Source organism: Anarhichas minor, unplaced genomic scaffold (genome assembly GCF_050575085.1).
Source record: "Anarhichas minor isolate MPS153535 unplaced genomic scaffold, ASM5057508v1 ptg000067l, whole genome shotgun sequence".
Taxonomy (NCBI): domain Eukaryota; kingdom Metazoa; phylum Chordata; class Actinopteri; order Perciformes; family Anarhichadidae; genus Anarhichas; species Anarhichas minor.
In genome coordinates, this window is record NW_027466513.1 from 1,558,192 (window position 1) to 1,584,589 (window position 26,398).

Here is a 26,398-nt window from a genome sequence, read left to right on the forward strand (position 1 = left end):
CAGTGCTGTCAATTTGGCAGACGCACATTGCCACGATGAAAGTCGGGTGGGGCAAGAAATGCAAGCAGTCAGACGATCAGTCATGGTATGAACAGACCAACAGTTTACCCAGATTTACAGCTAAAACTGACGGTAAACTAAATGTTGCTCATAATCCCTAATTGCAGATAAACTGTGTGGTTGCAACTATGGAAAGTATGCTAGATCACTTTAAATTCAAATAAGGAAGTCATCTGTAAACTGTATGTTAACTGACTGTTTTGATAATAATTTTATAATTGTAATACGTCAGAGACATTGAAGGTGTTTTGCACCAGTCTGGCGTATGTAAGGCTGCAGCTTCTTTGCTAAATGAACATCATTTGTTTTTGTTTATACTATTGAATTCTTCAGTGACAAGCTTCACGCGTGGATAAGCTGAATAACACTTGTGCTTCATTTACAATATTTTTGTTGCAGTTTGTTGTCAAGTCAGAGGCTCGGAGAGGCTGTGTGTTAGTCATGCCTCACTTTAATAAACAGGTGATTTAATTGACACAGTTTTTTATTTTCTAAGTATTCCAGTTCAAGGCTGTGAAGACACAGATGTATTGATACAGCTCCATTAGCTGAGGTGCCTGAGTCACTGCAGTGACGGTTATAGAAAGTCTGCATACAGAAGCAGCTTTCTAATACAGAGTAAGGTATGAATATCCCAAGACCAAATCATTTGGGCTAAACAGTAACAAGAGGTCAAATTTGATCCCAATCACAACTGATATTTCTTTTGGCAATTCGAAATGTTATGTCTAATTTCACCATTTAGCACCAGCAAATCGTGCCAGGTTGCATCGTCCCCCCAGGGTTTTCTCTTAGCTGTGTGTTTGGAGTTATCACATGAGAGCGTCTTGAACCAATCGGATTGCTTGTTTGAAACTGCCTGTTGCACAATGACTGAGAGAGGCCAGTGGACACTTGGTTGAGCCACAACTAGAGGAGCAGATGCTTGAACAGCATGAGGACATGGTAATGAAGAGGCGTTTACGTGGCCTGCATTAGCCAGATGCCTGACTCCCAATGTCTGATCTATATTATTCATCTCATTTGGCCCATAAATCATCCAGGGATATCAATGTTTCAAATGTAGTTGTTGCCTTAGCGAGATGCTTTTGTGGCTGAAAGAGGAGCCATGATTGGTTTCATTAGGAATAAACTGCCACCAGCCAGTATTTTTATTTATGTATTTATTTTCTTTTTAGCCTCAACTCATTGCCACTCTGAACACATTTTTACAAATCACATTGCAGTGTTGCGGTTATGGCGTGGACACGTGCATTAAGAAGCTCTTTTAAATATTCCAGCTCTCCCTGTTGCCTCTTTCATCCTTTCTCTTTCTGTCTCATGGTGGTTGTGTTGAATAATGTCCTAATTAAGTCTTCAAAAGTGCTGACTATCAGTGTTGATGGCCGTTGTTACACAGAATCTGATCAAATGGGCACAAACAGAGAACAGAGTTTTTCTGAATATCTGTTCCAGATGATGTGACCTTTTACCTGTTCATCACATGAGCAGCTCAGATCATGGATGGATTACTGAAAACGGGCCTACGGGGGGGGGGGGGGCCCAGGCCCAGGCCCGGGCCCAAGGGCCTAAATCGTCAGCCCAATTCAATTTCATACTCCCTGTTTCTGACTGTCTGCTGCATCTTGAATTGTGTTTCTGCTATTCATCCATGCTGCACATGATGTATATGTTTTCCATTGTGTTTTACAATGCTGATAATGTGCACATCGATGTGCACATACATGAAACCCTTTAATACCCCTTTAAATCTTCTGCATTATAAAGGATAGATGTACGTATGTATTCTAAATGATGTCTCACAGCTGATGATAGCGGACCTGTTTCAATTCGTGCAGTTTCACAGTCAGATGTACAGTCGGACGTAGGTTATGAAATACCGGCTGTTTTATAACACACTTGGCTCATGAGGCTGGGGGTGGGGCTGGGGCTATCGGGAGCCCTCCACCTTAAAGATCTCGTAATGATTAGGCTCATACTGCTTTTGTGTCCAGCAGCCAGAAAATGACATTCTGCTTTGCTCATTAAAAAAGCCAGTGAGCTGGAAGGTACATTCCTTTTTTTTTTTACCTGCTAACTAGCTCATCAGCCTGGTCAAAACTATCGTAAAGACAAGAATAAGGCTGTTACACTTGAGTGGAACATTACAATAATGATGAAGTTGCAGTGACGCTGAATTTAGTCCACGTGTCGTCTTTCATGCGTTGTAGTTTTTTTGCCAATCCGCGATATATCCTAATGTTTTAAAGGGGACGTATCATGAACTACTCACGTTTTCAGTCCTTGCGCACATAATGGATCACGTACCGACCCACGAACTGTGAAATGAGACAACCTATGTCCCCTTTAATATATGTTATTCGATGTAGTGTCATGCATGGGCAGGTTTGAGTCATAGTTAAGCCATGCGGGGAAGAACTAGAAATGTTAGCCCAACTGAGCAATTCAGGTGTAGCATTTTAATTTCCTGTGAAGGGCAGTGCCAGTGTTGTTCAGCAGAGCAGCGGTCATTCATTATTTCATTACCCGATCATTGAGCCCCATCTAACTAAGGGTGTGCTGCACACACAATGATAATGAGTTGCGATCGGGTTAATAATGCCACATGATGCTTTATGTAACCGTGACAATTTGTACCTTGTCCTTGGCACGCGTTGGGCCCGAGCTACAGGTTGTATCTCTGACCGGGTGGTTGTACTGTCGCAGCTGCACAATGAAAGCACAGAGAAAATGATATGTGGCCCATGGGTCTCTAATCAATGGGGCAACTCCAGCAGAATAAACCACATTTAGATCAATGGGGGGGGCTGCAGTTCCAGTGCAGCAGCTGATGCAGGTCTCTCAGAGTAATTACTCCTCCTGCCTTAGCCTGCCTAATGAAGGAACATTTTAAATGTCAATGAGTGGTGCTGGTGGCTTTTTTCCCCCCAATTATTGTTCTATAATGTGCTCCTCATGTGAGTTAGGCTGCACACACAAACCTCGACCATCTGACTGGGTTTTTCAATCAGTGTTGCAAGCCTGCCACGCCACTGATGCAACTGTTGATTCCCATTATTTTCCATCAGGTTGCCCTTTTCACCTTTTCGACATTGATTTAAAGGGTGAACTGGTAATTATGTAAATCTGGTGCTAATCAACTTGAGTATTTTTCCATTATGGCTTACATTATTAATATTTTCTGCTTTTGTTTAATTATTTTTTTGTGGCTCTTTGCCTTTTATTGATAGCAAGACGGAGAGGAAACATGGGGAGACAGATAGGGGGATGCAGCTCTGTAACTAGACGGAGTGTTTCTACTGCATGATTCTGAACTGTTTGGTCAAGTTAAATGACAGTCACTGGTTCCGGCCCATCAGCTGGAAATTTGCCAATTTCGAAAGGCAGCCGATCGATTGGTGCGCCTCTACCAATTGGCACTAAACATAGTCATTGTATGTAAATCCTGCACAAGAGATTGGGCATACTTGGCTGAAGGGTGACATGCATCAAAGATCCCCTTTTAGATTCAAACTGGGGACATGGCGGTGAAGTAGTGTGTTGTTTTTTCTATGTATTTCCTTATGTTCCTGCTCTGCCTTAGTAAATTATGACGGTGATAATCTGTGAGACAAACTCCTTCTGCTGTCATTAGCCCTGCCTGAGCCTCCATCATTCAGCTGCTCAAGTATTTGACTTTGTTTTCAGGGGCAGATTTGAGGCTGTTAGTCCTCCCTAATAGCCTGCTTGTGTCCGCTGTTCACTGCAGTCTTGTGTTAGGTGTGATCGAGTGTGTCATTACTGCAGCCTCCCTGCGTCCGGCTCAGCAGGGTCCAACCCGTACCATGCTGGCAGACGCCCCAGCTCGGGCCCCTGGTGGCAGTGAGGAGGAGGAGGAGGAGGACGACAGGGGGAGCTTCCTGCGCCAAGGAGACCCAGGGGACGCACACACATGCATCCACAAGCGTATACTATACCGATACCTGTTGTTTTTTTTGTTCCCCGGAATATGTCTGCAGCTACTGTAGTCGTTTCTTATCAGTAAAGGACAGGAGCTTCTGTCAACAGATAAGGTCATTGTCGGGGTGAAGTTATTACAGATATCTGAGACAGAGAGGAAGCAGGCGTACAGGTCTTTTGGGAATTGGGTGACAAAGCCAGATTAGACTATCTTCATCTACATACTGTAGGTAGAACCAGTCCTATCCCCTGCACCAAGCTGGGGGTAAAGGAATGTGGGTCATTGTATCCATTAAACATGATACATCTGCCATCTTATTAGGATATGCTCTAGTTTCAGGCAATAGTTTCCTCGCCTTTTTCAGTGGGGGTGCTCTAGTTATTCTCCGTTAGTTTGACTTTCTCTGCTTTTGGGTTGTTTTGCAACACGTATTGCCAAGATGTTTGAAAAATGCATTAATTCAATATTTCCCAAATTCCATCCATAAGGGATTTAATTTCAACTGAAAGACGACCAAGACTGGATTTTACCTACGATTTGAGTATCCACTCAAATCGCAATCTTGCCATCGCAGAGCATAATGCCAAGGTCTTTCAACCACTGTGGGTGGCAGAGCTCCAGTTTGAGTGGAGCTGGTACAGTTCGATTCATTCGCAGCACTTAAAGAAGCATGAGAGAGACTGACAGATGCCCTTTTAGAAGTAGATGCCGCAGAGCTGCAGTGACAGCGGCCTGAATATATAGCAGTGCTGCCACTGAAGTCAAGAAAAGACGAGAGTAAGAAAGAGCACCAGCACAGCATTATTCCACTCCCACAACAAAACGTTTCCTCTTCATGTTAGAGTTGTATTTATTGGAATCATTTTTATTTTGAAAAAAAATGCTTATTCAGTTGTCCAAATAGTTGCCAAATGATTTCCTGTTAATCGACTAATCGTCTTTCTACTGAAGTGCTCTGCTGCAGCTACAGCCTGGTTATGTTAAATAATGCATGCCATTCTGTTTCGTAGCCTCTGCATAAATGTAGATCCAATGGAATTTCATTGAAAAGTTTTATTTATTTCTCTCCCCACGTCTCTTATATTAGCTTATACAGCAAAAACAAGCCCTAATGATATCCTTGAGCTTGAAATACATGCACTTTGCCTGCTGTTACATTTGAAAGTCAAGAGCGTGCACCCCACTGTAACTTGGACTTTGGATAAACCTCCCCAAATGTCTTAATTCTCACAGAAACCTGGCTGTTAAATCTAGCCTTCACTGTTATCTTTTGATTAGATTCATCAAACATATCAGTTATGCTGCCTTCAGGTGACTGCAGGGATTTAATGAACTGAAGGAGAAGGTTTTCAAACAGTATTACACAACCGTGAACAACAAATACCATGATTAGTTAAAGGTAAATGCAGACTGCTTTATCGACGTCTGCATTAAAACTACATTTCTGATGCGGATTAAATGGTACTACTACTGGTTGGAGAGGGCCAATAATTGGCGTTGCACAACCGATTGGCCCCATTTGAATGAACATTTCATCTCAAAGCGCCTCTCAAGGTTCAAGGTTAGGAAAATAAAACATCACGCTATCTTTGACACTTAAAAAACTACATCCGGTTTGTTTGTTTTTTGCAAAAAATGCATTTAAAGAAATATAAAAGGCTTACTCATTTTGCACAGTTTCTCGCAGCTCAGGAAATTTTAACCGGTTCTCATTTTCGACTCGTCACATGCAGATGTTTGGTCAAGACCCGTTGCGTCACTTTCTAAAGAACTGGTTAGCCCAGCACGTCAAACAATGAAACTCCTCTACAGTTGCAGTAAAACAGGTGGCTAAAGTTGTGAATTTTAACTAAAACACTTGGTTATGTGCATGCAACAAAACTGCTTAGTTCAGGTATCTCACGCCAACGGCCACGACAAAACATCTGTATTTGAAGCCCTGCGATTGAGACCGGGCTGGAAATTTAAGTAGGTCTGTTATTTTGTAGCATTTTTCAAAGTGCTTCACGACAAAAGGACAAAGCAATATATATATATATATATATATAGATATATAGAAAAGTAAAACACAAAATATACCTGAAATCCAGTTGATAGATAATGCTTAACAGCCTAATGCAGAAAATGTAGTACTGTACATCCACGTGTCTCTACATTAGCATGCTGTCTTTACAGCAGTGTCTGATGCACTGTAATTCTGCTCAACACCTAGAAGTGTGGCTGTAATGCTTATGAAGGGCTATATACTGCATGACACCTCTGCCACTGCTGTCAGAGAGGTGTTACCAGAGAGGCATGTAATTATGCACAAGCATTCCCCGGTGATGCCAGACCTGTTTACTATCCCTCACAATCTGTTCTGTAACATCCCCACCACTATATATGAAGGCTGAAGTGAGTTGTGGATAAAGCTTTTTTCTGTCAAACTATAATGCAGATGATTCAAAGTCATTGTAACTATATGTAGGTAGGCACATTTATTAGTATAACAAAAGAATATACAGTATGTTATCATAAGGAAAGTGCTGACCAGTAGCTCTCTCTGTGCAGAAGAGTAGATTCACATGTAAATGAGCCGGAATTAATATCCAATCTCAGTAAATGGACTGTAGCTGAGAATCAGCCCAATTATTATGACCACATTATAATTAGTAGGGCATAATCTGTATTCACAAAGGAATGGTTGTCTGATGGTAATGATTGTACATTTTGCTAACACTGTATCCTCTCTATTTCTGTCCAGATTTGAACTAGTTGTCGGGTATTATGTGCTTTAGATTGTGTGCTACACCTGAGTGGTATCCTGATGAATGATAGGCTTAGCTGGTCCAGTTTAAAGACCGCATGTAGCCATTTTCTGTTGACACCTACTGACACAGAACCAAAGCCAAGTGAAGTTAATGTACACAGCCTCACTGGGCTTTAGGGGCCTACAACAGCAATAGTATCTGATGCTGCTTCAAGATGACAAAGAACAAAGCCCGCCCCCTCCACCAGAGAATTAGGACATACGGGAGAAAGATGAAACTTTGAAAGGGTAAAATCAAACAACTCTGTCTATCCATTCCTAAATGTTTTTTTTTTCCGAGAAGATTTGGGAGGAAACACTTTTCTTCTTTTCTTGTTAAATGTTTTTTCCTGTCGGACGCAGAACCACTCCAGACAATTGCAAAGCAGACAGTGTCTCTGTCGCCATGCAACTCCCATCCTGCAAAGCAGTCTTTGATCAGCACCACGGACAGCAGCTGAAGCGGATGGTTCATTTCTCTGAAGATCAGTATGCTTGAAATGCCACCAATGTATTGGTGTTACAAATGGGGTTGGGTTTCGTTTGCCGCAACATTTTAGATTCAGTTCAAAGTGGAACCAAATCAAACAAGCTGTCAGTGTTAACCTCTTGTCTTTTTTTATTCAGGCATGAAGTTTATTGAATATTTTGTCAGGTCGTTTTTCTCAGTTTTCTTGTACAAAAGTTCTAAGTACAAAACGTTCGGGTCGTCATAAAGGCCCCCCTCAGACCTGGCATTAACATGCATCTTGGGTGAACCTAACACAAGATTTAAGCACGGGTGTGAATGCACCCAGGATGCATTGATGATACATCGAGATCCGATCGCTCAGACTACTTTCTGCAACACATTCTCAACTCAATGCTTCAAATACCGCAGCTTTGTCGGTGAAGCTCTACGTACCCGCACACTGACACGATACGGAGGTCCCAGGGGACCGCCGGTAGGCAATAACCTGATATTTCTATGTTCATAGCATGTACCCATGTAGCATGTATTACTACTGCTGTCTCCTGCTGGTTAAAACCGACAAGCATTTGGTCTTTTCAAACGGAAATAATGTCACCCACATGTTCAATTGCATGTAAAGCCGGGAAGTGAGATCAATGGTCACTCAAGACGCATGTAGACACACATTCTAATGCCAGGATTGAACTGACGGGTTTAGAACATGTCCGCTTGTGATCAGATCTGCTAAGACGCATGTTAATGCCAGGTCTGAACAGGGCCATAGTCGCATAGCAAATATGTTTTAAATCTGAGTTTTGTCCTTGAAAATCTTATGACTTAGATATGATATTAATTTCTTAAATGTGTTTAATTTATTAAAGTGTGTTAATCTAAATTCGGTGGCGTGGAACCCCAATCCCAGTAACGCACACCATAAGATCATTTGACAGCATGTGGGACGCTTTTGTTTTTTAGCTTCCTGTCGCGTAACCACCAGTAATCTCCCACCCGCCTTCAGTGACGTGACATATCTCAACCTGTGCTTTTGGCAGAGGATGAACGCGAGCGCTTTGAGACTTTTGTCCCACGGTGAGGCAAGTGATTCAAAAGGGACTTTGATTTCTGAATTCTGTCTTCCTCTCTCTGGCAGAGGACAGACACAGACACCGACACAGACATGACAGGAAATGTCTCAAGCTCAACTAGTGGAAAATTGGAAGTGGTCTGGAGTTTAATGTGGCCGACAGATATTGGCAGAGCAAATAATGGAGCCTGTGATTGAGATTGTTCTCTTGAAGGCTAGCCATGAAGGCTGCCAAAGAGCGAAATATTGTGTCTCACTTTTGAAGATGAAAGCTGTCGGTTTTCGAAACGTTCTGATGTGTAATCCTTAAGTTAGATGGACATGGCTTTTGATGGCATTAGTGGCTTTCTTCGGCGTTTATTAAGTCGTTTCAATGCTCTTATCACTGGCTTAAACACTAACTTGGGAAATAGCCAGCTAGTAGAGCTAAAATCCTGACAGCCCCTGATTAAATGTAGTTTATTCTATCCAGTCAGTAAATCGAAGGAAATTATGTGGCCTGGCAGTTTATTGAAGTGGACTGTCAACAAAATATGTGTTAAGTCGTAAGATGTGGATTTATACAGTTTCAACCATGCGGTGCTTCCACCTCTCGATCTGGCCGTAATGCAGCAGTTTCCACATCCCAGGCTTTTCTCTTTGCTTCAGCCTCCATTCACATGAATGATGGCCGAGTCGCTCCACACCTGCCCGGTTCTCTCTTCTGTCTCGAGATGTGGGTCTCGCTTTCTCTCTCGCTCACAGCCACATACACGCCGATGAAGGTGAAGGAGGAGCCGTGTAAAAGTGGAGCAGTGCTGCCCTATTTTACTGGTTAAGGATGAAGTGATGAGTCTGGTTCATGGGGCTCCACTGTATCTTGTATTCCCCGCAAGACTCTCCATGTCCAACAAGCTTTTATTGATGTTCTTTCGACTGTGCAGTAGATGGCTGCTAAGGGATTTGGCAAAGCAGAGTACCACTGTTAATCCCACATTAAAGTTATAATCCCGAAGATTTCGGTCCTGGTTGACTTGGTGACACCTTTGGTTACCGGTAGAGACAGCAGATGTGGTTTAATACTACAGGTCCTAGAAATCTAGAGGGAGGGGGGGGGGGGGGTACGGTATCCATTATTGTTCGATGTAAGGTAATGACCTCAATCATTTTTACGTTACCAATTTATCGTACAATACATGATAACGACCTCGATAATTCTGAAGTTATATGACCTCAATCATTTTTACGTTAATCGTTTTATGGTAAGACATATGGACTTGTCCTCAATATTTTTCATGTCATTGCACATTGTCGTGATTGCACATTTTTGTGTTTTGGTTGTGTGTCATCCAGCAAATGTCGTTCTCCTCACAGGCCTACATGGTGGAATTAGTGACATTGCTGGGGAGTTGCCTGCAGCTCTTAATCTAGCTCACTGTTGTTGCTCTAACATGTTCCATTACTCCCTGCGATATTTGAAACTGTTGTTAAAAAAAACAAAAGCCCACACTGTTGTCCTGTTTTGTAGAGCCACTAACCTCGGTGACAAAGTGATTGCATTTCCTGTGGAAGGCTCCAGAATAATAGCCACCCTGTGTTTTCGCTAAATGAATGCTTTTAATGTGAACACGCAGCAAGCAGTAGGAGATGTTAAGTTAGCATTACGTGGTAACTTAACACAGCTCTGATACGGCAGTGGGAGAGCGGGCAGTTAACAGTGAGGCTGATATCAGGGACATTAAATTACAAGCAGTAATGCTGAATGAGGTGGCTTGTCATTTCCTGTGAATCCCTCATGCACAGGCAGGCAATTTTTAAAATTGAATGGCTCTGTTCTGTGTTGTAAACTGTAGCTATTATTCATTGAATCCTGCACCTTGGCGATAGAAGAGCTCTGTTAATCACACGGTACAGTATGTTGACTGGTGAATGTCCTCTATAATTAGCTGTTGATGGCTGCAGCATGTGGTGTTAGACCATGCAAATATGTCCGCGAGCGCATCGCTCTTCTAATTGGCATCGCTGCTCTCTCTCCAATGTTCCCCGCGTGAAACTCCCAGTCTTCACTGCTGCTGAGCTGCTGACAAGAGGGGAAGGTGAGGGAGGCAAAGACAGTGAGGTAGGGGAGACAAAATAGAGTATAATCACATGACCTCTACATTCTCTACCGCAGTGACAGCCAGCCCAGCAGGTGGGAAATCAGACAGCTACAGCATAAACAGCATTGCTGCACTGCAGCACTTACAATACACATCGAGCACAAAAAATGAACATGCTGCTATTTAGATCATGTAAATTATAGCAATAAAAGAACATTATTTTGAAAATGCATGCATAAAAGTAACGGACCTATAATTAGTGATGTGTGGCCGTGGCATTGTTGTTGTTCTTTTCTCTAATAAGCATGAAAGAGCCTAGCTGTGACTCAGATGACAAATTCTGTTGCTGTTTTGTACTTAATACATTCTGTCACTGGAGGACAAATGCTTTTTTATCGTCTTCACCGTGAAGTCAAGTCTTATTTGATCAGGATTGTATCTCATGTCTCGAAATTGAATTTGTGACAGTGGAAATGAGAGTAGAAATGTTAAAATTCCATACATTTAGCTGTGAATTAAAGCTGAATTAGATAGTTTTTGACAACTTCAGCTCAGACTCCAGCGGGGCCTCCAGCAGCGAACAGCCCACCGCAGACAGACCCAGATCCGGCTTCGCTGTGGCCTTCGACCTGCAGTGGGAAGAGCTCCTTGTAGTAGCTTTAATGTAACTTAAAGTACACATGCAGCAGAAACACATGGCCATAAAGGTCTCCTAATGGAGCTCATTTTCTTTTCACCTGTCAAATGTAACGCAGGCATTGTAGTCATGATTGAAGTCTTGAGAGAAATGTCTCTTCTCCACTTTGTGCCGGGCAGGTAGTTTGTGTGAGCCGCCCATGGTTTTATGGGGGGGGGGGGGGGGGGTTGATGACAGCCATTAGTAGTCAACCATATGTGCAGGCAAATCAAAACCAAAAAGCTGACAAAACCTTTGAAAGCTGCAGGGATTAGCAGCCCTAGCCTTTCACATCACAGGAAGTCATTTCACTCGGTGTTAATAACAAAAAAATGCTGCTTAACGGAGCTGTAAGTATGAGCATGACAATGACTGAATTTTAAAGTTAGTGAATGGGATTGGTTCAGTCATATATCAAGACCAATCACCTGCCCAGCTGCTTGACCTTTCTGTCTTCTCCGTTTTAGAAACGACCCCCACAACTAAAAAACAGGATGTTCTTTTTTACTTTAAGCCACACAAGAAATCAGCTTGCTACTCTTGTAGCTCTCAGGCAGGAGGTTTTCTCCACCTCCTCCTACTAATGTGAGTAGGGGGAGGAGAAAACCTGACAAATCGTTCTTTGACATCCTCACAGAGGCCTACCGGAGCTCGCCAGCATCGTTGGGCCCACCTCACTGGAAAAATAAAATGGTGCTGAATAACGCCGAGGATGTTTCCCTCGCTAATGCCAAAGCCTGTTTGTGTCCGTCTGGAGTCGGACTGTTAATCCAGCTTACATACAGGTCCAGATATGAATACCGTGTTACGGGGCCACGGGGCGAGACTGGCTGTCATGCTCGAGGAGAGCAGCCTCTGCGCTACACTCAACTGCTTCCCATGAAGGGAGAGGGAAGGCGTGAGGGAGCACACAGCCTGTTGGATTTACTATTCAGCTGTATTGGATCAGTGCTACCGCCAGACCAGGACAAAAAGGGAAATGTGTTTATGCCCGTGTCGTTATCATAACCAAGCATTCCCTTCTGATTTGTCGTTGGCAGGATTTATGAGCGGGTTATAGACCCTCCTCAGATGGAGCTCACCCCGGGCAGCGGAGTGTGGCTCGGCCAGCACAGCCACAAGCACGGCCTGTTCAAGGTAAGACCGATACACACATGCACTTCCTTCAAGCACCTGAACGTGCTTCGCATTCGAGATCGCCTGGTGTAATTGGCATGTGTGTGGGTGGGGGGGGCAAGTGGCATATACAAGGAAGAAGTACTGAGGGTCCTCAGAGGAACCAGAAGACGCTCAGTGTATGCTTTGGAACGCTTATTCCCCGAGCCCGTTACAAAGTTGTCGATTTTTAATCACCGCTCATTTTCTCAGGCTCCTGCAGGCGTTCACATCAGTGACGGGATGTGGCCGAGTGTCACCAAGACATGCACATGCTCTCGATATTCCCGCCTCTCCCGCCCACCCACCGTGCAATCAATGGGCTTTTTTTTTTTTCTTCGATCTAACATCTACGTAATATTGATTAGCTACCAGACCCTACTGTAGTGTAAATACTTTCTCCCCCTTATGCTTGACAGTATCGCTGCTGCACATCAGCCCGCTGTCCCTCCTCCCTCCTCCTCCTCCATCCCCTCTCGCATCGAGGCTTCAAGGAGCTCCTTCTTCTGGAGGGAAGCTCTTTTCTTGAAAGACGCAGCTCCATCAGCCAGTTCCCTATACCGCAGTCGGCTTAGTGCTCAGAGTCTACCCTCCATGTGCAGGGAGCGCTCAAAAGTGTTTGTCAGCAGCAGAGACAGATGGTGTGGAAGTGCGTGGGCTTGTGTGAAGTGACGGAGTCCCTTCAGGTTTATGCCGGGATGAGTTGGAATGCTCGCTGACAGGTGCAGTTGTCAAATATTGAATCAAGGACCTGTTGCACATTGTATCAGAGGGGCCATTTAGAGCTACACCCTTTTTAGTAACAGTAACCTAATTATACGCCTGCTGTTGTCTCATGCATATTCATGAGACAACATATTTCAGAATTTCCTGCACGGCAAGAAGTTTCCAGAAAAAGAAACCTATAGGTATAGTTTGTTAATTCCATGTGTGCTTGTCCACATAGATCTGAAAATAATCCATGAGTACTTGTTAATGGTTTTGGTTCCAATCAGGTCTTGGTAAGTTAGCCTACTAGCTAGCTACGAAGCTACATTTCAGCTTGAGACTGCTGTTAAAATTGTTTGTCTACTTTGCAACGTGTAAGATTTGGCAATACTTTCAGTTTAAAACATAGAAGATAACAAACATTATCAACAGGGTTTCAAGAAGTAACATTTTTGACATTATGCCAAATATGCCACTGTGTTGTTTGCTTGTTTCTGCCACTTTGGATTTAATCCAATGAGCAAACTTTTTAAAACCTACACAGTAGCACAAACACACAGATACCGTGAACTAAAGACAGAATATTAGAAGATAAAAGTTGTTCTGACCGGCTTTCAGTGGGTGAATTTTGCGTATCGTTGCCCTGCTGTTAGTAAGCGGTTGGCTTTTATATATTTATCTTTTTTAACTGGTGACTGTCAATTTAGATTGTATGGTGCCAGTAGTGGAGGTGAAATGCTCCCCCCCCCCCCCCCCCCATTTCTTTGGAGCAGCTGGCCAGGTACTGCATTTTGCACCCTTTAATAAACGAGAAGGTTTGACAAAAACTTACTAAAATCCTTTTATTTCGGTCTTTAATTAGCTTAGCTTAGCATGAAGACTGAAAACAGGGGGACACACCGAGCTCAGCTCTCTCCAATGATCAATACGCCTACAACCACCTTGAAAACAAATTAACACCTTCTATCTCGTGTGCTCAAGCTGCACACAAACAGAAATTTAAAAGTAACAAGTGGTGGCTTAAGGCTTGAGTTATGTGCTATAATTATTTCTTGGCAAACAGTGGCCAGGCATATCGTGCAGTGCTCTTAAGAACACACACACATACAAACAAAGAGAGAAACAGATATGGACAGAGACAAAAGACATTGTCAAACTTTACATTTTTACTTCTTTCTATTCCCTTCAGTCTTTCCCACCTGCTCCCATCTACCTGCTGAAGATGAGGGGATAAATAGAGGCTGCTTACGTCTTGTGTCTAAAGCCAAGAAGGGTGGAGGGCATGTTGGGTAACGAGAGAAAAGAATAAAGAGGCAAGAGGTGAAAGAAGTAACACTGCAGATGGAGATAGGAGGTGGATTTAAAGCCGCAGCTGTAATCTATCCCATTCAGGACTCGGGAGTGGGGATAATGATACAATGAGCTAACTAGGCCTTTAAATAAAACATATTGAGCCTTTCGCAGTGGCTCGAGACGCCCCTCGTCCTTGCGCCGCCTCCTCCCGGGAGCCTCTCCATCTGAAGGAGGAACTGTAATAAATTATCTTTATCTAGAATCCATTGTGCCAAGGATGCTGACTCCTCAGGGACACCGCCGGCTCGTTTGGAACCGGTGCTTTTGTGAAAGGCTCGGTGTTTCACGCACCATGGGATGATAATGAATCTACTACGGACAATGACGGAAAGCTTCGACGCGTTACATAAGGCAGCGTGATGAAGGAAAAAGCCAAACCTGGACATGAGAGATGCAGAGCTTAGATCTCTCACTCAGTCTGTCTTCTACTCTCCCTGCATGTGTCTGTCTTCTGTCTCCTCTGGTGTTCAAACCTACATCAGTAGCAATACACTGCAGTCTTGGGTTAATAACTTTATTTCTAAAAGTAGAAGTAGCAAAAGGAAACTCATTGGATGAACTGGAAAAAAAAAAATCTGCATATTATAGAATGAATTTCAAATTCTTTATTAAGAGCTAAACTTTAAAAAAGCTGTATGTTTTCCCATTGATGCTGTGAGAGTCCTTTATAGTGGTACCCAGGTATTAACCCCTGAATGTACAGTAGGTGGAGGATTGGAGCCTTTGTATAAATGTTTGAATCATTTATATTTTCATTGAATGTATATTTGTTGTTTATATCTGGATTTCTTTATACATCTGTTCCCTCAAGGATGACTAAATAAGACTCAATTCTTCTTTCATTTCTGAAGAAGCACATTGTTGGCTCATTATTATTATCTTGTGGATTATAGTTTCTATCCTTGTTGTGTGAGGACGTCTTGTGCAGTAGTGCATGCCTTCCTAAGGCTGAGTGCCTAAGCTACACAGTGAACGACCAGATGTCAACTGGAATAAAAGTGTGCAGCTGTTTTAATCAAATTTTTAATTGCAGTTTGAACAATATTGCAGGAAGTAAACCTGTAAGTAAGGCTGCTTGCGGGGGCTTTTGTCGATTTGGACACAGGCAAACGGCAGGTTAACATGAGTGGGTGAGAACTGATGTTTGCTTGACATCAGGGCTAAAAGACGTCCACAAAGATATTGACGTTCAAAACTTCAACAGCAAAGTCCTCCATCCTCTGCATAGAGCTGGCAGCCTTCGAGACAAAAAAAAAAGTGTTCTTTTTTACACACCCCTTTAATTTGTGCTCTGCGAAACTGAATCAGACTAAATAGAGAATGAACCAAAAGTTTCAACTTCACTCCGATTCAGACTAGCCAAACGGACTATGGCTTGGGAAAACGCCCTAAGCTCAGCTGCTTATAATGTGCGTTATTGATCGGTAAATGTTCTATTTGTTTTTGTTTACTTCGTGCTGCAGCAGTGCGACTAACCGCTAACAGCCCACCTCAAAACTAAACGGTGTGTTTTTGAAATTCAAATAAAAATCAGCAATCTCTACTTGTTGTTTGTGGTGCGTTTAAGCCCCTAATGTCTGCATGTTGAGTTTTTTGACACTTTATTGTGACAATCCCTCACCAACACAGAGGTCAAAGTATGCCGGACATAGGCCGAGCGGAATCATTATCGTCCACCGAGACGTTGTGTAGTGCATGGAAATAGCTGGAAATAGCTGTTAAATGGAGCGCGGAGATGTGGAAAAAGTAAATTCTTTGTGGAGATCATTGTCATCATTACCATCTCTCTCTCTCTTTCTCTCTCTCTCTCTCTCTCTGCTCAGCTGCCTTCTTTCTCTCCCCTCTCATACTTGTTAATGAGTGTTGTTGACGCTGCTTTAGTCCTGGGAGATGAATCGCAGGTGGAGGTTAAGTTTTCAGATCCGGCTAGACCGAGGAAAGGTCATGTGGTGCATGATCAAATTGAGGAAATAGAATCACCGGATAAAGCTTTACCCAGGATAATAAACTGCTGTCAATGTTGCTCTGTCTCTATAGTGCTGACTTTCAGCTTCACTTTGATTATCTTCACACACACATCAGATGAACAGTGTAGGAACTGGAGCCCTTTTTATTCATATCTCTCAACAGGATGCTGTGTATCTGTGTGGAGGAAACTCACATTCACTTGGACAGACAATAAACCCTTGTCGCCTGTTCATCCCTAGATCGTCCTAAAATTAGATGGTGTGGGGACAATTTATAAAAAAAAAAAAGGCAGCTAGTCTCACACTATGTGGATGTGAACACCCTCAAACCTCCTCAAGGCTGCACTCATTAACTTTTTGGCCACTGAGGCAGATGAAGTTGCCGCACAACCCACTCAATTTATTGCCTTGGAAAGTTGCTCTCCTTCCTCCCGCCGGAGCCCCGACTGCAGGTCGAAGGCGGATCTGGGTCTGTCTGCAGTAGGCTGGCCGCTGCCGGAGGCGTCGCTGGAGTCAGAGCTGAAGTTTCTGGGGAATCCGCATGATCTCGTCTGATAGAGAGGCATCTTTATTAAATTTAGACTGTTTCATAACCATTTAAAAGCTCCTAACAGTAACTTTAAACAATACATCAAGGAGACATTGAAGTCATCCTGATGAAAATAAGTACATAATATTCTGTCTTTTAACTCTGGTTTGGTCTCTACCAAGAGAAAAAAAGGCTTTTTTTGCTGCTAGCTAGTCACTGGTTTTGTCTGTCTGCCGTTTGGTGCAGGCAGTTAGGATACACCGGATTTAAAGTTATGCCTTCTGATGAATGCAGTGAAGCTGAACCACACAACAAGAGTTAATAGGCTTTAAAAATCTCTGTAGCCGCAGAGTTGGTCTCTGTGGCGTCATCACTTTTAGAGACCTCCTTCCTATTAACTGCGGTCCCTCATTTCATTGTTGCTATAAAAATATTGATTAGTGCACCTTTTAAAGCTGAAAGTCAGCACTTTTACCCCATTAATTTCAAATCCAATGTTTCTATCCTACAGAGACAAAACAATAGAAAACCTGTTGTAACTGTGCTGTACATGACCTGAAATGCATCTGTGCAATTGGACTGGACTTACCATGGGAGTGTAGACATTATTCCTGAATAGTGCTGTTAAAACATATCTGCTTTGGCAAAGGCATGAAACAGGTGTGTGCACGCGCGTGTGTAGGAGAGGTTTTATGTCTTCAGATCGAAATGACCTACTCATCACCGACAGTGATGTGTGGGGTGATGTGTGTGGACCACTGGGACAGGCATCTGTGATCTACACCCTCATTTTCATTGTGAGTGACACTGACAATCTCTTCTTCACCATCCACTGCTCGCACGGCCTCTCTCTCTGTGTGTGTGTGTGTGTTAGTTCTCAATCTGTGCTCCAAGCCTGTTCGCCTCAAGGCTCCCTCTCCCTGTGCCTCTGTTTGAAATGGAGGCAGGTGTTGCTTGCATCCAGGCCAGCCAAATGCACTGTAAATGGATTTCGCGTACACATTGAGAGCAGAGCAAGAGACAAGCTGACGCCAACTGTGCTTGGGGTGGTGAATTTAAATGTCCTTCCAGCATGTTCTCAGTAGCCACTTTAAAGGAATGCTGAAATTATAGTTCCCCCGTGTGTGAGCACACCGGTGTTTTAAAAGTTTGCTTTTCCATTAGAGAGGGTGCCTATTTTTCCAAGATTGTTCTCTGTGGTCATCATGGAGCCCCCCATTTAGCAGCCCTGCACCTATGGAGCCTGTCACTCGGAGTGATTGACAAAGAAGAGAGCTCTAGCGGTGAAAGGCCATTCACTTCACTGTGAAGTACATTTGCTTCAGTTCAGTTCGGAATGAAGACTGTATACATTGCACTGCATTAGGTTTCTTTTTTCAAAACATTTCCTGTGGTGGTTTTTCACCATTTCTAAAATGTAAGCATTATCATTTGTTGTTAGACAACTTTTGCAGCTTTGGTGCGGATTCAAGTGTTTTTTTTTAAGGGACGTGTTTGTTAATAACATTTGACTGTGAATTGAAAATGGTAAATGTCATAATGCTAACATGATATCCTAAGATGGTAAACAGTATACCTGGTAAAGCTTGAGTTGGTAACTTTTATGAAAAAATTACTTTTTTTCATATTTGCTCAGACTGTCACTATATCCTGACTGTAGTGCATGAAGTGCGCCCGAAGACAAAACACCAATCAGAGCCGAAGAGACTCTTAACGCAGCTGTCAATCACTGCTCGTTATGCTCGTGAATTCCAATCAAACTGTCAAACTAGGCAGCGCTGGTCAAATATAGAAATTCTGTTACTTTATTGTTTCTCATCTCAAATGTTGCGCTGTAAAATGAGAGCATTTGTGGCCCAGCCGCCATGTCAGGCCCTCCGGCCGGAGCAAACTGTCCTGTTTTAAAGGTAAACAGTTCATTAAAATATGCTCTTGAAAACATTTGAGGCGACAAATAGGCAATACAGTAAAAAAATAAATAATCTTGAATCAACTTTGATTAGCACTGCCTAGTTTGACAGTTTGATTGGAATTCCTGAGCAGTGATTGTCGGCTCCACTCTGCTTGGTTGTTTCCCCTTTAGGCACTGCATAATCTTGCAAATGCCATTAGGAACACTAAAAGGCGGCGGAACCTGCTGTTTCCACAGATCATCTGTCTCATGCACTACTGTCAGGATATAGTGACAGTCTTTTGAGCAAATATGATAAAAAGCTATTTGCATAAAAGCTACCAACTGCAGCTTTAAACAACAGTATGTTAGCATTACAGGGCTGCTAGCATAGCTGTGGACTCCACAGTCTTTTTCTGTCAGGTTTTTCTGCCTTTAGATCCAAAGACATATCCCATGAACTTGCCACTCCATGTGTAACTCTTCCTGTCTTTTCCCTGCACCCCTCCCTCTGTGTTGCCAGGGCGTCATCCAGGATGTGAAGCTGATTTTCGCTCCCAACGGCTACATTACACAGTGTCCTAACCTTAACCGCAGTGAGTATCATGATTACACAGACATAGACAAAGACAGTGTTCTGAACACACACTGGGAGTAGAAAAAAAAAAAAAAAGAACACTCCCTATTTCTGTGCGCCGTTATAAAATTGGACCGCAATGAGCTACGTGTCAGCTGGTGGTGACCTCTCCCCGCTGATCACAGACAAAGCCTCCCCTTCATTTTATCATCTCCCTCTATTCCAGCAATTTTTATTTTGCTGTAATTCAGATTCAGTGCAGCCTCCTCTCCCACCGCCTCGTTTCTCCATCTGTTTACTGTCAAACAGATTAAGATAGAAGGCCACCGCTGTCCCACTGTCTCTGTTACTAATCAATAAGGCGTGTAATCACACCTTGTCGCTTTATTATTGATACTAACACCAGCCACAAGCCTAAGACAAAGGGTAAACAGATGTGTGAGGGTTCCCTTTTGTTTGCTGCTGGTCGACATGCGCTGTTTCCAAATACATATAGTGAGGCTATTATTTTTTGCTTTGTTTGTCACCTATCTAAATGCTTCCCTCTTGCACTTCCTCTCCTTTCCTTCCCTGTTTTGGTGCTTTCCCTTTCCTCCGTTGAGCCTGTCCGACCTGCAGCGATTTCCTGAGCCTGGTGCAAGGCATCATGGACCTTCAGGAGCTACTGGCCAAGATGACCCTGAAGGTAAGAACAAGGAGCGACCTCCCACACAGAAAACGACCAGCACCACCAGACTCACTAGCCTATATAATACTAGTGTAGTATCCGTTCGGATTGCATGCCCTTTCGGAGCGGTTCGATTGCTTTGCCCCCGGTTTTTTCATCATTGCTTGTTGATGCCATGGAAGTGAATAGGAGTTTGGTTATATTATTAGCATATCCAGCATCCAGCAGTAAAAGTGAACTGCAGTCAACGAGCCGCGACCTCTAAAAGCCTGCTGCAACATGCTCGACTCAGTCTCCAGAGGCCTGAAGCCCCGCCTACGCTGCTGTACAGAGTACTGGTCACTTGTCTGTTCAGAGTTTATTAATACTGAACTTGTCGTCCTGTCAAAACCAGCTTTGAAACTGCAAGTCCTTGTCTTACCGGCAATGCACCCACCAAGTATGAAGTAGATTGGACGGACGGTTCTGGAGATGTGAAGGATTCCTTGATTTATAGTTCGGTGATGCTGCTACAGTGCCAGAGATAGATTCGTTTGGACCTGCAGAATCCAGGAACAACGTTTCGGAGACTTACAGGTCAAAGTTACAGGTCAGAAACGTAAAGTATGTTGTAATAGCGCCACCATCTGGCCAAATTGCGCCGACGTCCGTACTGCATGTCATTAGGTCCCCAGCGATACACCCGCCAAGTGAGAAAGGTTTCGACACTTGCAAAGGACATCCACGTACACAGAGACAGACAAACAGACAGGGATTACTTGACTTCTAGTAAGATGCTGATTTATTGGTGTCAAAGATGTTTGCCAGGTTTACAGATAAAAAAAGAACCACTGAATATGTAAAATGTTGGCAACCATGTCAGTGTTAAATAAAAGTATCCTGTGAAAAGATCCACCATTATCTTTCCCAGTTGTAGCTGACAAGCAAATAAATATATAAATGAAAATGAATAAATAACTTCCTTCACCACGGCGGGAGACGACTGAATCCTATAATTTATTTGATGTCTTCATTGTAGTGCATTGTTCTTTTTCCTCAGTACCTCATTTATTTTCAACAAGAGGGTGCCTAAAAAGGAGAGAAATTATTGTTGGGAAAGAAAAACAAACAGCATCTTAATCTGTCTTTAAAAAATATGATTATCCTGTCAGTTGTTATTGTGAGCGTGGATTGAAGTGGTTTTAAAAGACCCAGAAAAAAACAGAAAATATGTTAATGTGCATGTAAGAGGGAACAGCAAACAGACAATTACATGGTCCCAGAAGTCCTCGTATTATCTTTTGTCACGGTTTTGTTTTTTGCACTTTTGCAATCGCTCGGGATTAAAGTGATGAAACACTGGAACAGTTTTCACTTTGGATCTGCATCGTAACAGCAGAGAGGAATTAATTATAGCTCCTTGAGAATGACAGTAATGAAGAGTAGAGCTTGTAAATAACTGCTGACGCTGCAACCTGCCTCACACAGTCCGATGCGCGTTCTTGCCCGCTCGCGTTGGGTCGTCATGTCACTTTCTGCAAGCAAAACCGTAACCTAAAAAGCTTTTCCAAGGGCAAGCGCGGCACCGTTTTTAATCTAACGAGTTATTTTTTTGGACACTATCCAACCTTAGCGCGACACATTTTTGGATAAGCAACAGTGCAACCGAGGTGCCTACACTGTCTATAGTCACGCCCCTGAGCACGACTCGATAAAGCTAATTAAAAGTAGTGACCTACATTATTTGTACAAAACTAACATGATCATGAACGTGCACTCAGAGCATGGGAGACAGTCACGGAGGTCGTCGAAGCGTGCGCGGCTACGTCCTGCAAAATGACGCCTATCTGAGTGAAATGCCAAGTTCTTAGGGAGTCCCGTCCACTGGCTCGCCTTTCCTGGAGCTTTTGAACTCATTACTCAGCAGATTGAGTTTGCTCAGTTGCAATTGCACTAAAACTGAAAAGACCTTGAGTTTCTGCTGTTTGGGGGAAATACCTAAACCTCAAGTTTGGGGATTTTTGTGCTTTCATGTTAGCTGAAGTAGGAACGGAAAGAAGGATTAAGGGAAGGACAGGAGATTATACGTTTTATGAGCTTATGTTTTTTTTAAGTACAAACCGTACTTGAGTTTGAAGGTCATTCCCTGTTTGGTGTTTTAGTGTGGCCGGTTAAGAATGCAGAGATGATCCACATCATGATTAGAAGACAGAAGATATGATTTGTCAGTAGCTTTGAAACAGCATGTGCTACTTGGGTTGTGTTTTTGACATATTTTGTAAGGTGTATTCGAAATCCCATGCTAACATACTGCATACCATATTCTCAATCAGCATGCACTGCCTAAGGCCTACAAAATGAAAGTTTAAGTATGATTTTAGTATGTGTCTCCCCCCCCTACCTGGTGCTCCAAAACTGAAAGGTGTCAGGAAATGACGACTGCATTGGCACAACAGGAGGCTAACAGGTGGTGTGCGTTCGGCAGTGCAGCCACGGGGGACGTAACATCTGCATAACTGTGTGTGTGATTGACTGTGTGCATGAGTGAGCGCTATCTGGTGGGAGTGAATGGAGCAAGGACATTGTGGCGGGCGGGCGAGCCATAGAATAATTTTGGGTTTAAATAAGGGTGAAATGAAGAACATTACCCGACCGCTGTGTCAACGCATCCTCCTCCACATGAACACACCTCAACCTATTGCCACCTGACCTCATTGCACCCGCCCTGTTGCGAGTCGTATGAGCAGTCATCTCAAGCGTTAAATCGCTGTCTGCCTTTAAAAGAGATTTCTGGAATAGATTTCTGGAGTAGAGATTTGAGTTAATCAGCGTGGGGTGAATAATTGCTTGGTCCTGAGTGTATCATGTCAAGGCGAGGTGAGATGACAATAAGAACTGCGTGGATTAGCACGGCATTATTCGCATGTATCATACCTGTGTTTGTGCGAAGAAGCAAGTGTTTATGCCAAAAGACGAAGTAAAAATAACACAATACATTTTTTTTTTTATGATTTTCCAGCATGGAGTATCAACACAGATACATCGTTCTTTACCCTCTTTAAAGGGTTAGACCACCCGAATTACAAAACAAATCTCACCTACCTCTAGTGCTAAGTAGCCATCTAGTTTCTGTCTCTCACATTTCTGCCTACAAAGCTAGAAGAATTAGTCCAAATAAAATAAGAAATAAAAGCAGTATCTCAAAACGGTCTGCATGGATAGATGCAGCTAGAGTTAATGTATATATTATGGGTGAACTGAATACCTATATACCATCACATTTCGTGAATTTTAATCAGCTTATTTATTCCAGAAATTCTGCGCCCTGTGAAAACAACTCTCTTGGGGCCCCAAAATTGTAAATTCCCATATCATGTTCCAGGCTCCCTGTTTATTCTTAAGCCATAAGCCATTTGCTTAGAATAGCTATATAAATATACTGATGCATGAGTTGTTCAAGATTCTCCTCCATTGCTGCTGCACTGGATTCCCTGGTGTGTAAGCCATGAAAGCGGTTTTGAGTCTATATCCAGTGTTCTTAGTAGTAACAGAGGATTCAGGGTCCCTGTGTCAGCTGTATAAATGTTTGTTATTATTGCAGAATAGCTGGTTTCATTTCCTGGCAAGTTGAGCCCAAAGTAGCTTCCCGCAGCATGCGCTTAGAATAGCATCCAGGAGGCACATTTCTGTGTTTACTCTGTTAAGGACGATTCAGGAAAAGTTAGTTTGGATAGTTTAAGGAGGCTTGCGCTGTTTGCTGTTTTTGACGGATTGACAGAATGAACCCAGTTATCACAAATAGATTGGATTTCGGGTTCCATGTGGAATCCGGAAAAGAGCGAAAATACCATTTCCATCAAGAAAGAGTTTCCGAGCCGCTCTTTGCTGTTCTTTCAATGAAGGAATACTCGTCTGTTCTGATATAACTGATGCCATTGCAGCATCTACACCATCATCTCCTGACATTGCAAGAATCCAGCTGCTGGTAGATCTGCATCCTGACCGCTAGTTGCCTCCAAATCCTAGACACTGTCCCTTTAAGGGCTTAAGGCGTATCTTCGCAGCATATGTACATAGCTGCAGTACAGTGTAGCTACCATTCTCTTTCTCAAAAATATTTGGTACATCAGTGTTGTTGCAGTATCAGCGGGTGAAATATACTCTATAAACTAACTATAAATTAAAACCTACACCATAGATTTTCATGCCTGGAGTGCTGTGTAAGGTTTAAACATTGTTGGCCCAACATTGATCTGGTCTCAGAATTTAAACATGTGTGACATATCCTTCAGACATGCAGGCCAACAAAAAAGATTAAAGGTGTGAATGCAGCTTTTTCCCCTTTGCTTTTATTTCTGTATTTCTCTCATGTCTCTCTGGCTCATGTATCAACCATAGGAGATACATGCCTATTAGCCTCTTGACTACTTTGTGTGATATCACCATGCTATTTGATGCTCACGCTGTACAGGAACCGTATTCCTCTGCGGTGCCTCGAGGCAGCCTCTCAGCCTTTGAAACTGCATTTCAAACATTTTGTTTGGGGCTTTGACAGGACACATCTCTACCGCTCACAGCTCACACGGCTCTCCAGAAACCAGCTGAGACTCTTCCAGATGAAGTTAAGAGCCTAAGTGACATCCGGGCAATTTTCTTTATTTTTTATTTTTTTCCGTTCCTGAGAAGCCTCTATCATTTTGTGGCGAGCCCTCTCCTTCTGACTCTGTGGCTGGGCAGGTCTCGGAGGAGCAGAGTGGACGGAGGCAGAGCGTTCTTGAGTGTCTTAAGTGGACCTGCAATTTCTGAGTTGACCCTTGCTGCTCAGATCAATTGGACCTTTGAATTCCCCCACCTTTCAAACAGGACTGTATACGTATGGGTCAGACTGTACTTGGATTTTATCGATGGATTAAATTATATATGTGAACTGCTGTTTGTCTGTAACCAGCCAGCTCCTACTCAAGGCCAAGAGGGAGCTTTGATGGATGCAGTGGGCTGTCTGCACAGAGGAATAGGTGCTATATAAAGCACCTATAATAGGTGCTGCTGATTTTCAACATGAAAAATGATATATGTAATCTATATTATATATTTACTATTGATCTACATGTGGTTGCTTTGAATGATATTAAGAAAACAAACCACAATTCACATGGATCAGCAAGATGCACCAGTTTGAGTTTAAGACATGGAGCAACAGGGCTTGTGACCTAATCCAACTCCTTCTCCTAGAAATTACATTCAGCATATATACAACGGAACATGTATTTGGAGAGGACCACCTCCCTTACCTTTTTTTATTAACCAAATAAGGAATCATTTTGTATTTGCTATGTTGCAAAATGTTCTAGACATCATTTCAAAAACTTGACTGACACCATATTTCATTTGTTTTTCCTACAGTATAAGCTCTTGCAATAAAGCATGTCTCACGTTTTTATGCCTCTGCACCGGATGCAGCAGAGTTTTCAGGTTGTTTGTCCGTCCGTCCTTCCGTCCAGTCCATTTTCATGAACTCGAAGTCTCAGGATTGTCTTGACAATTTACTCAAAATTTGCAAAAAAAATAGCGTGGGCCTTTCCTCACTGGAATAAACGTTGGCTGTGAACATGATCCAGCCAGCAATTACGTGTCAAAACATACTTGGCAATAATTGCCATACTTGATAAATTAATAGTAAATAAACAGAATTTCTAAGAGACATGGTTGTTAAATCCTGATTTAAAGTCAATCCTGGTTTGTGCGTACTACACTCCGTGCCCCTCCCTGTAACACTGCCCTGTGACACTTTTGTCAGTCAAAGATGCATCACTTCTGTGGAGAGACAGGTGTTGGGCATGAAATAAGCCGAAGAGGAAGGGCAGATCAGTGTGTGCGAATAAAAGAGGAGTGAGGCAGGATCGTGGCTGTCAGTCCTGTCTGTCATTTCTCAGTAGATTATAGCCTGAGGCCTGGAGCGTGAGCTGAATGATGATCACTTATTATTCTGTGCCCTTCTAATGAGCACCTCCCAGCGGAGCAGCCCTCAGTGAAAACCGACCGGGGTACGCTGGGGGGGCGGTTGGTGTTTGGGGTTAACCTGCACGCACACTTGCGACTTTTGATTTTGTGACTTCTGATTCTGTGCTCGTCCTCAGTTGAACTACGCGGAGTCTCGGCTGACCCAGTTGGAGGGCTGTCACTGCGAGAGGACCTGCAGCACCAACAGCGTGGTCTACCGGGATAAGGAGCTGTGGGTGGAGCCAGAGAACTGCAGGAACTGTGCATGTAAGGTGAGTGTCACCTTCACCCCCACGATCAAAGATTGAGGCACCTGCTTTCAACTATTGTACTGTGAAAATATTCTCCATCATAGTCAAGTCCATTTTATTCATATAGCCAAATGTTACAAATCACAAATTTGCCTCAGGGGGGCTTTACAATCTGTACAAAATGTGACACCCTCTGTCCTTAGACCCTTGATTTAGTTAAGCCCTGAACATCAAGTCCCCCCTT

The 26,398-nt window shown here is 43.1% G+C and overlaps 1 protein-coding gene across 1 annotated transcript in view; it reads left to right on the forward strand.

The window, feature by feature from the left end:
- The window catches only part of LOC142934284 (protein kinase C-binding protein NELL1-like), a 202,048-nt gene that overhangs the window by 53,212 nt on the left and 122,438 nt on the right, over nucleotides 1-26,398 (forward strand). The window contains 4 exon segments of the mRNA XM_076078797.1: nucleotides 12,118-12,214; nucleotides 19,204-19,276; nucleotides 19,860-19,942; nucleotides 26,041-26,175. Coding sequence (XP_075934912.1) covers nucleotides 12,118-12,214; nucleotides 19,204-19,276; nucleotides 19,860-19,942; nucleotides 26,041-26,175 — 388 coding nt within the window.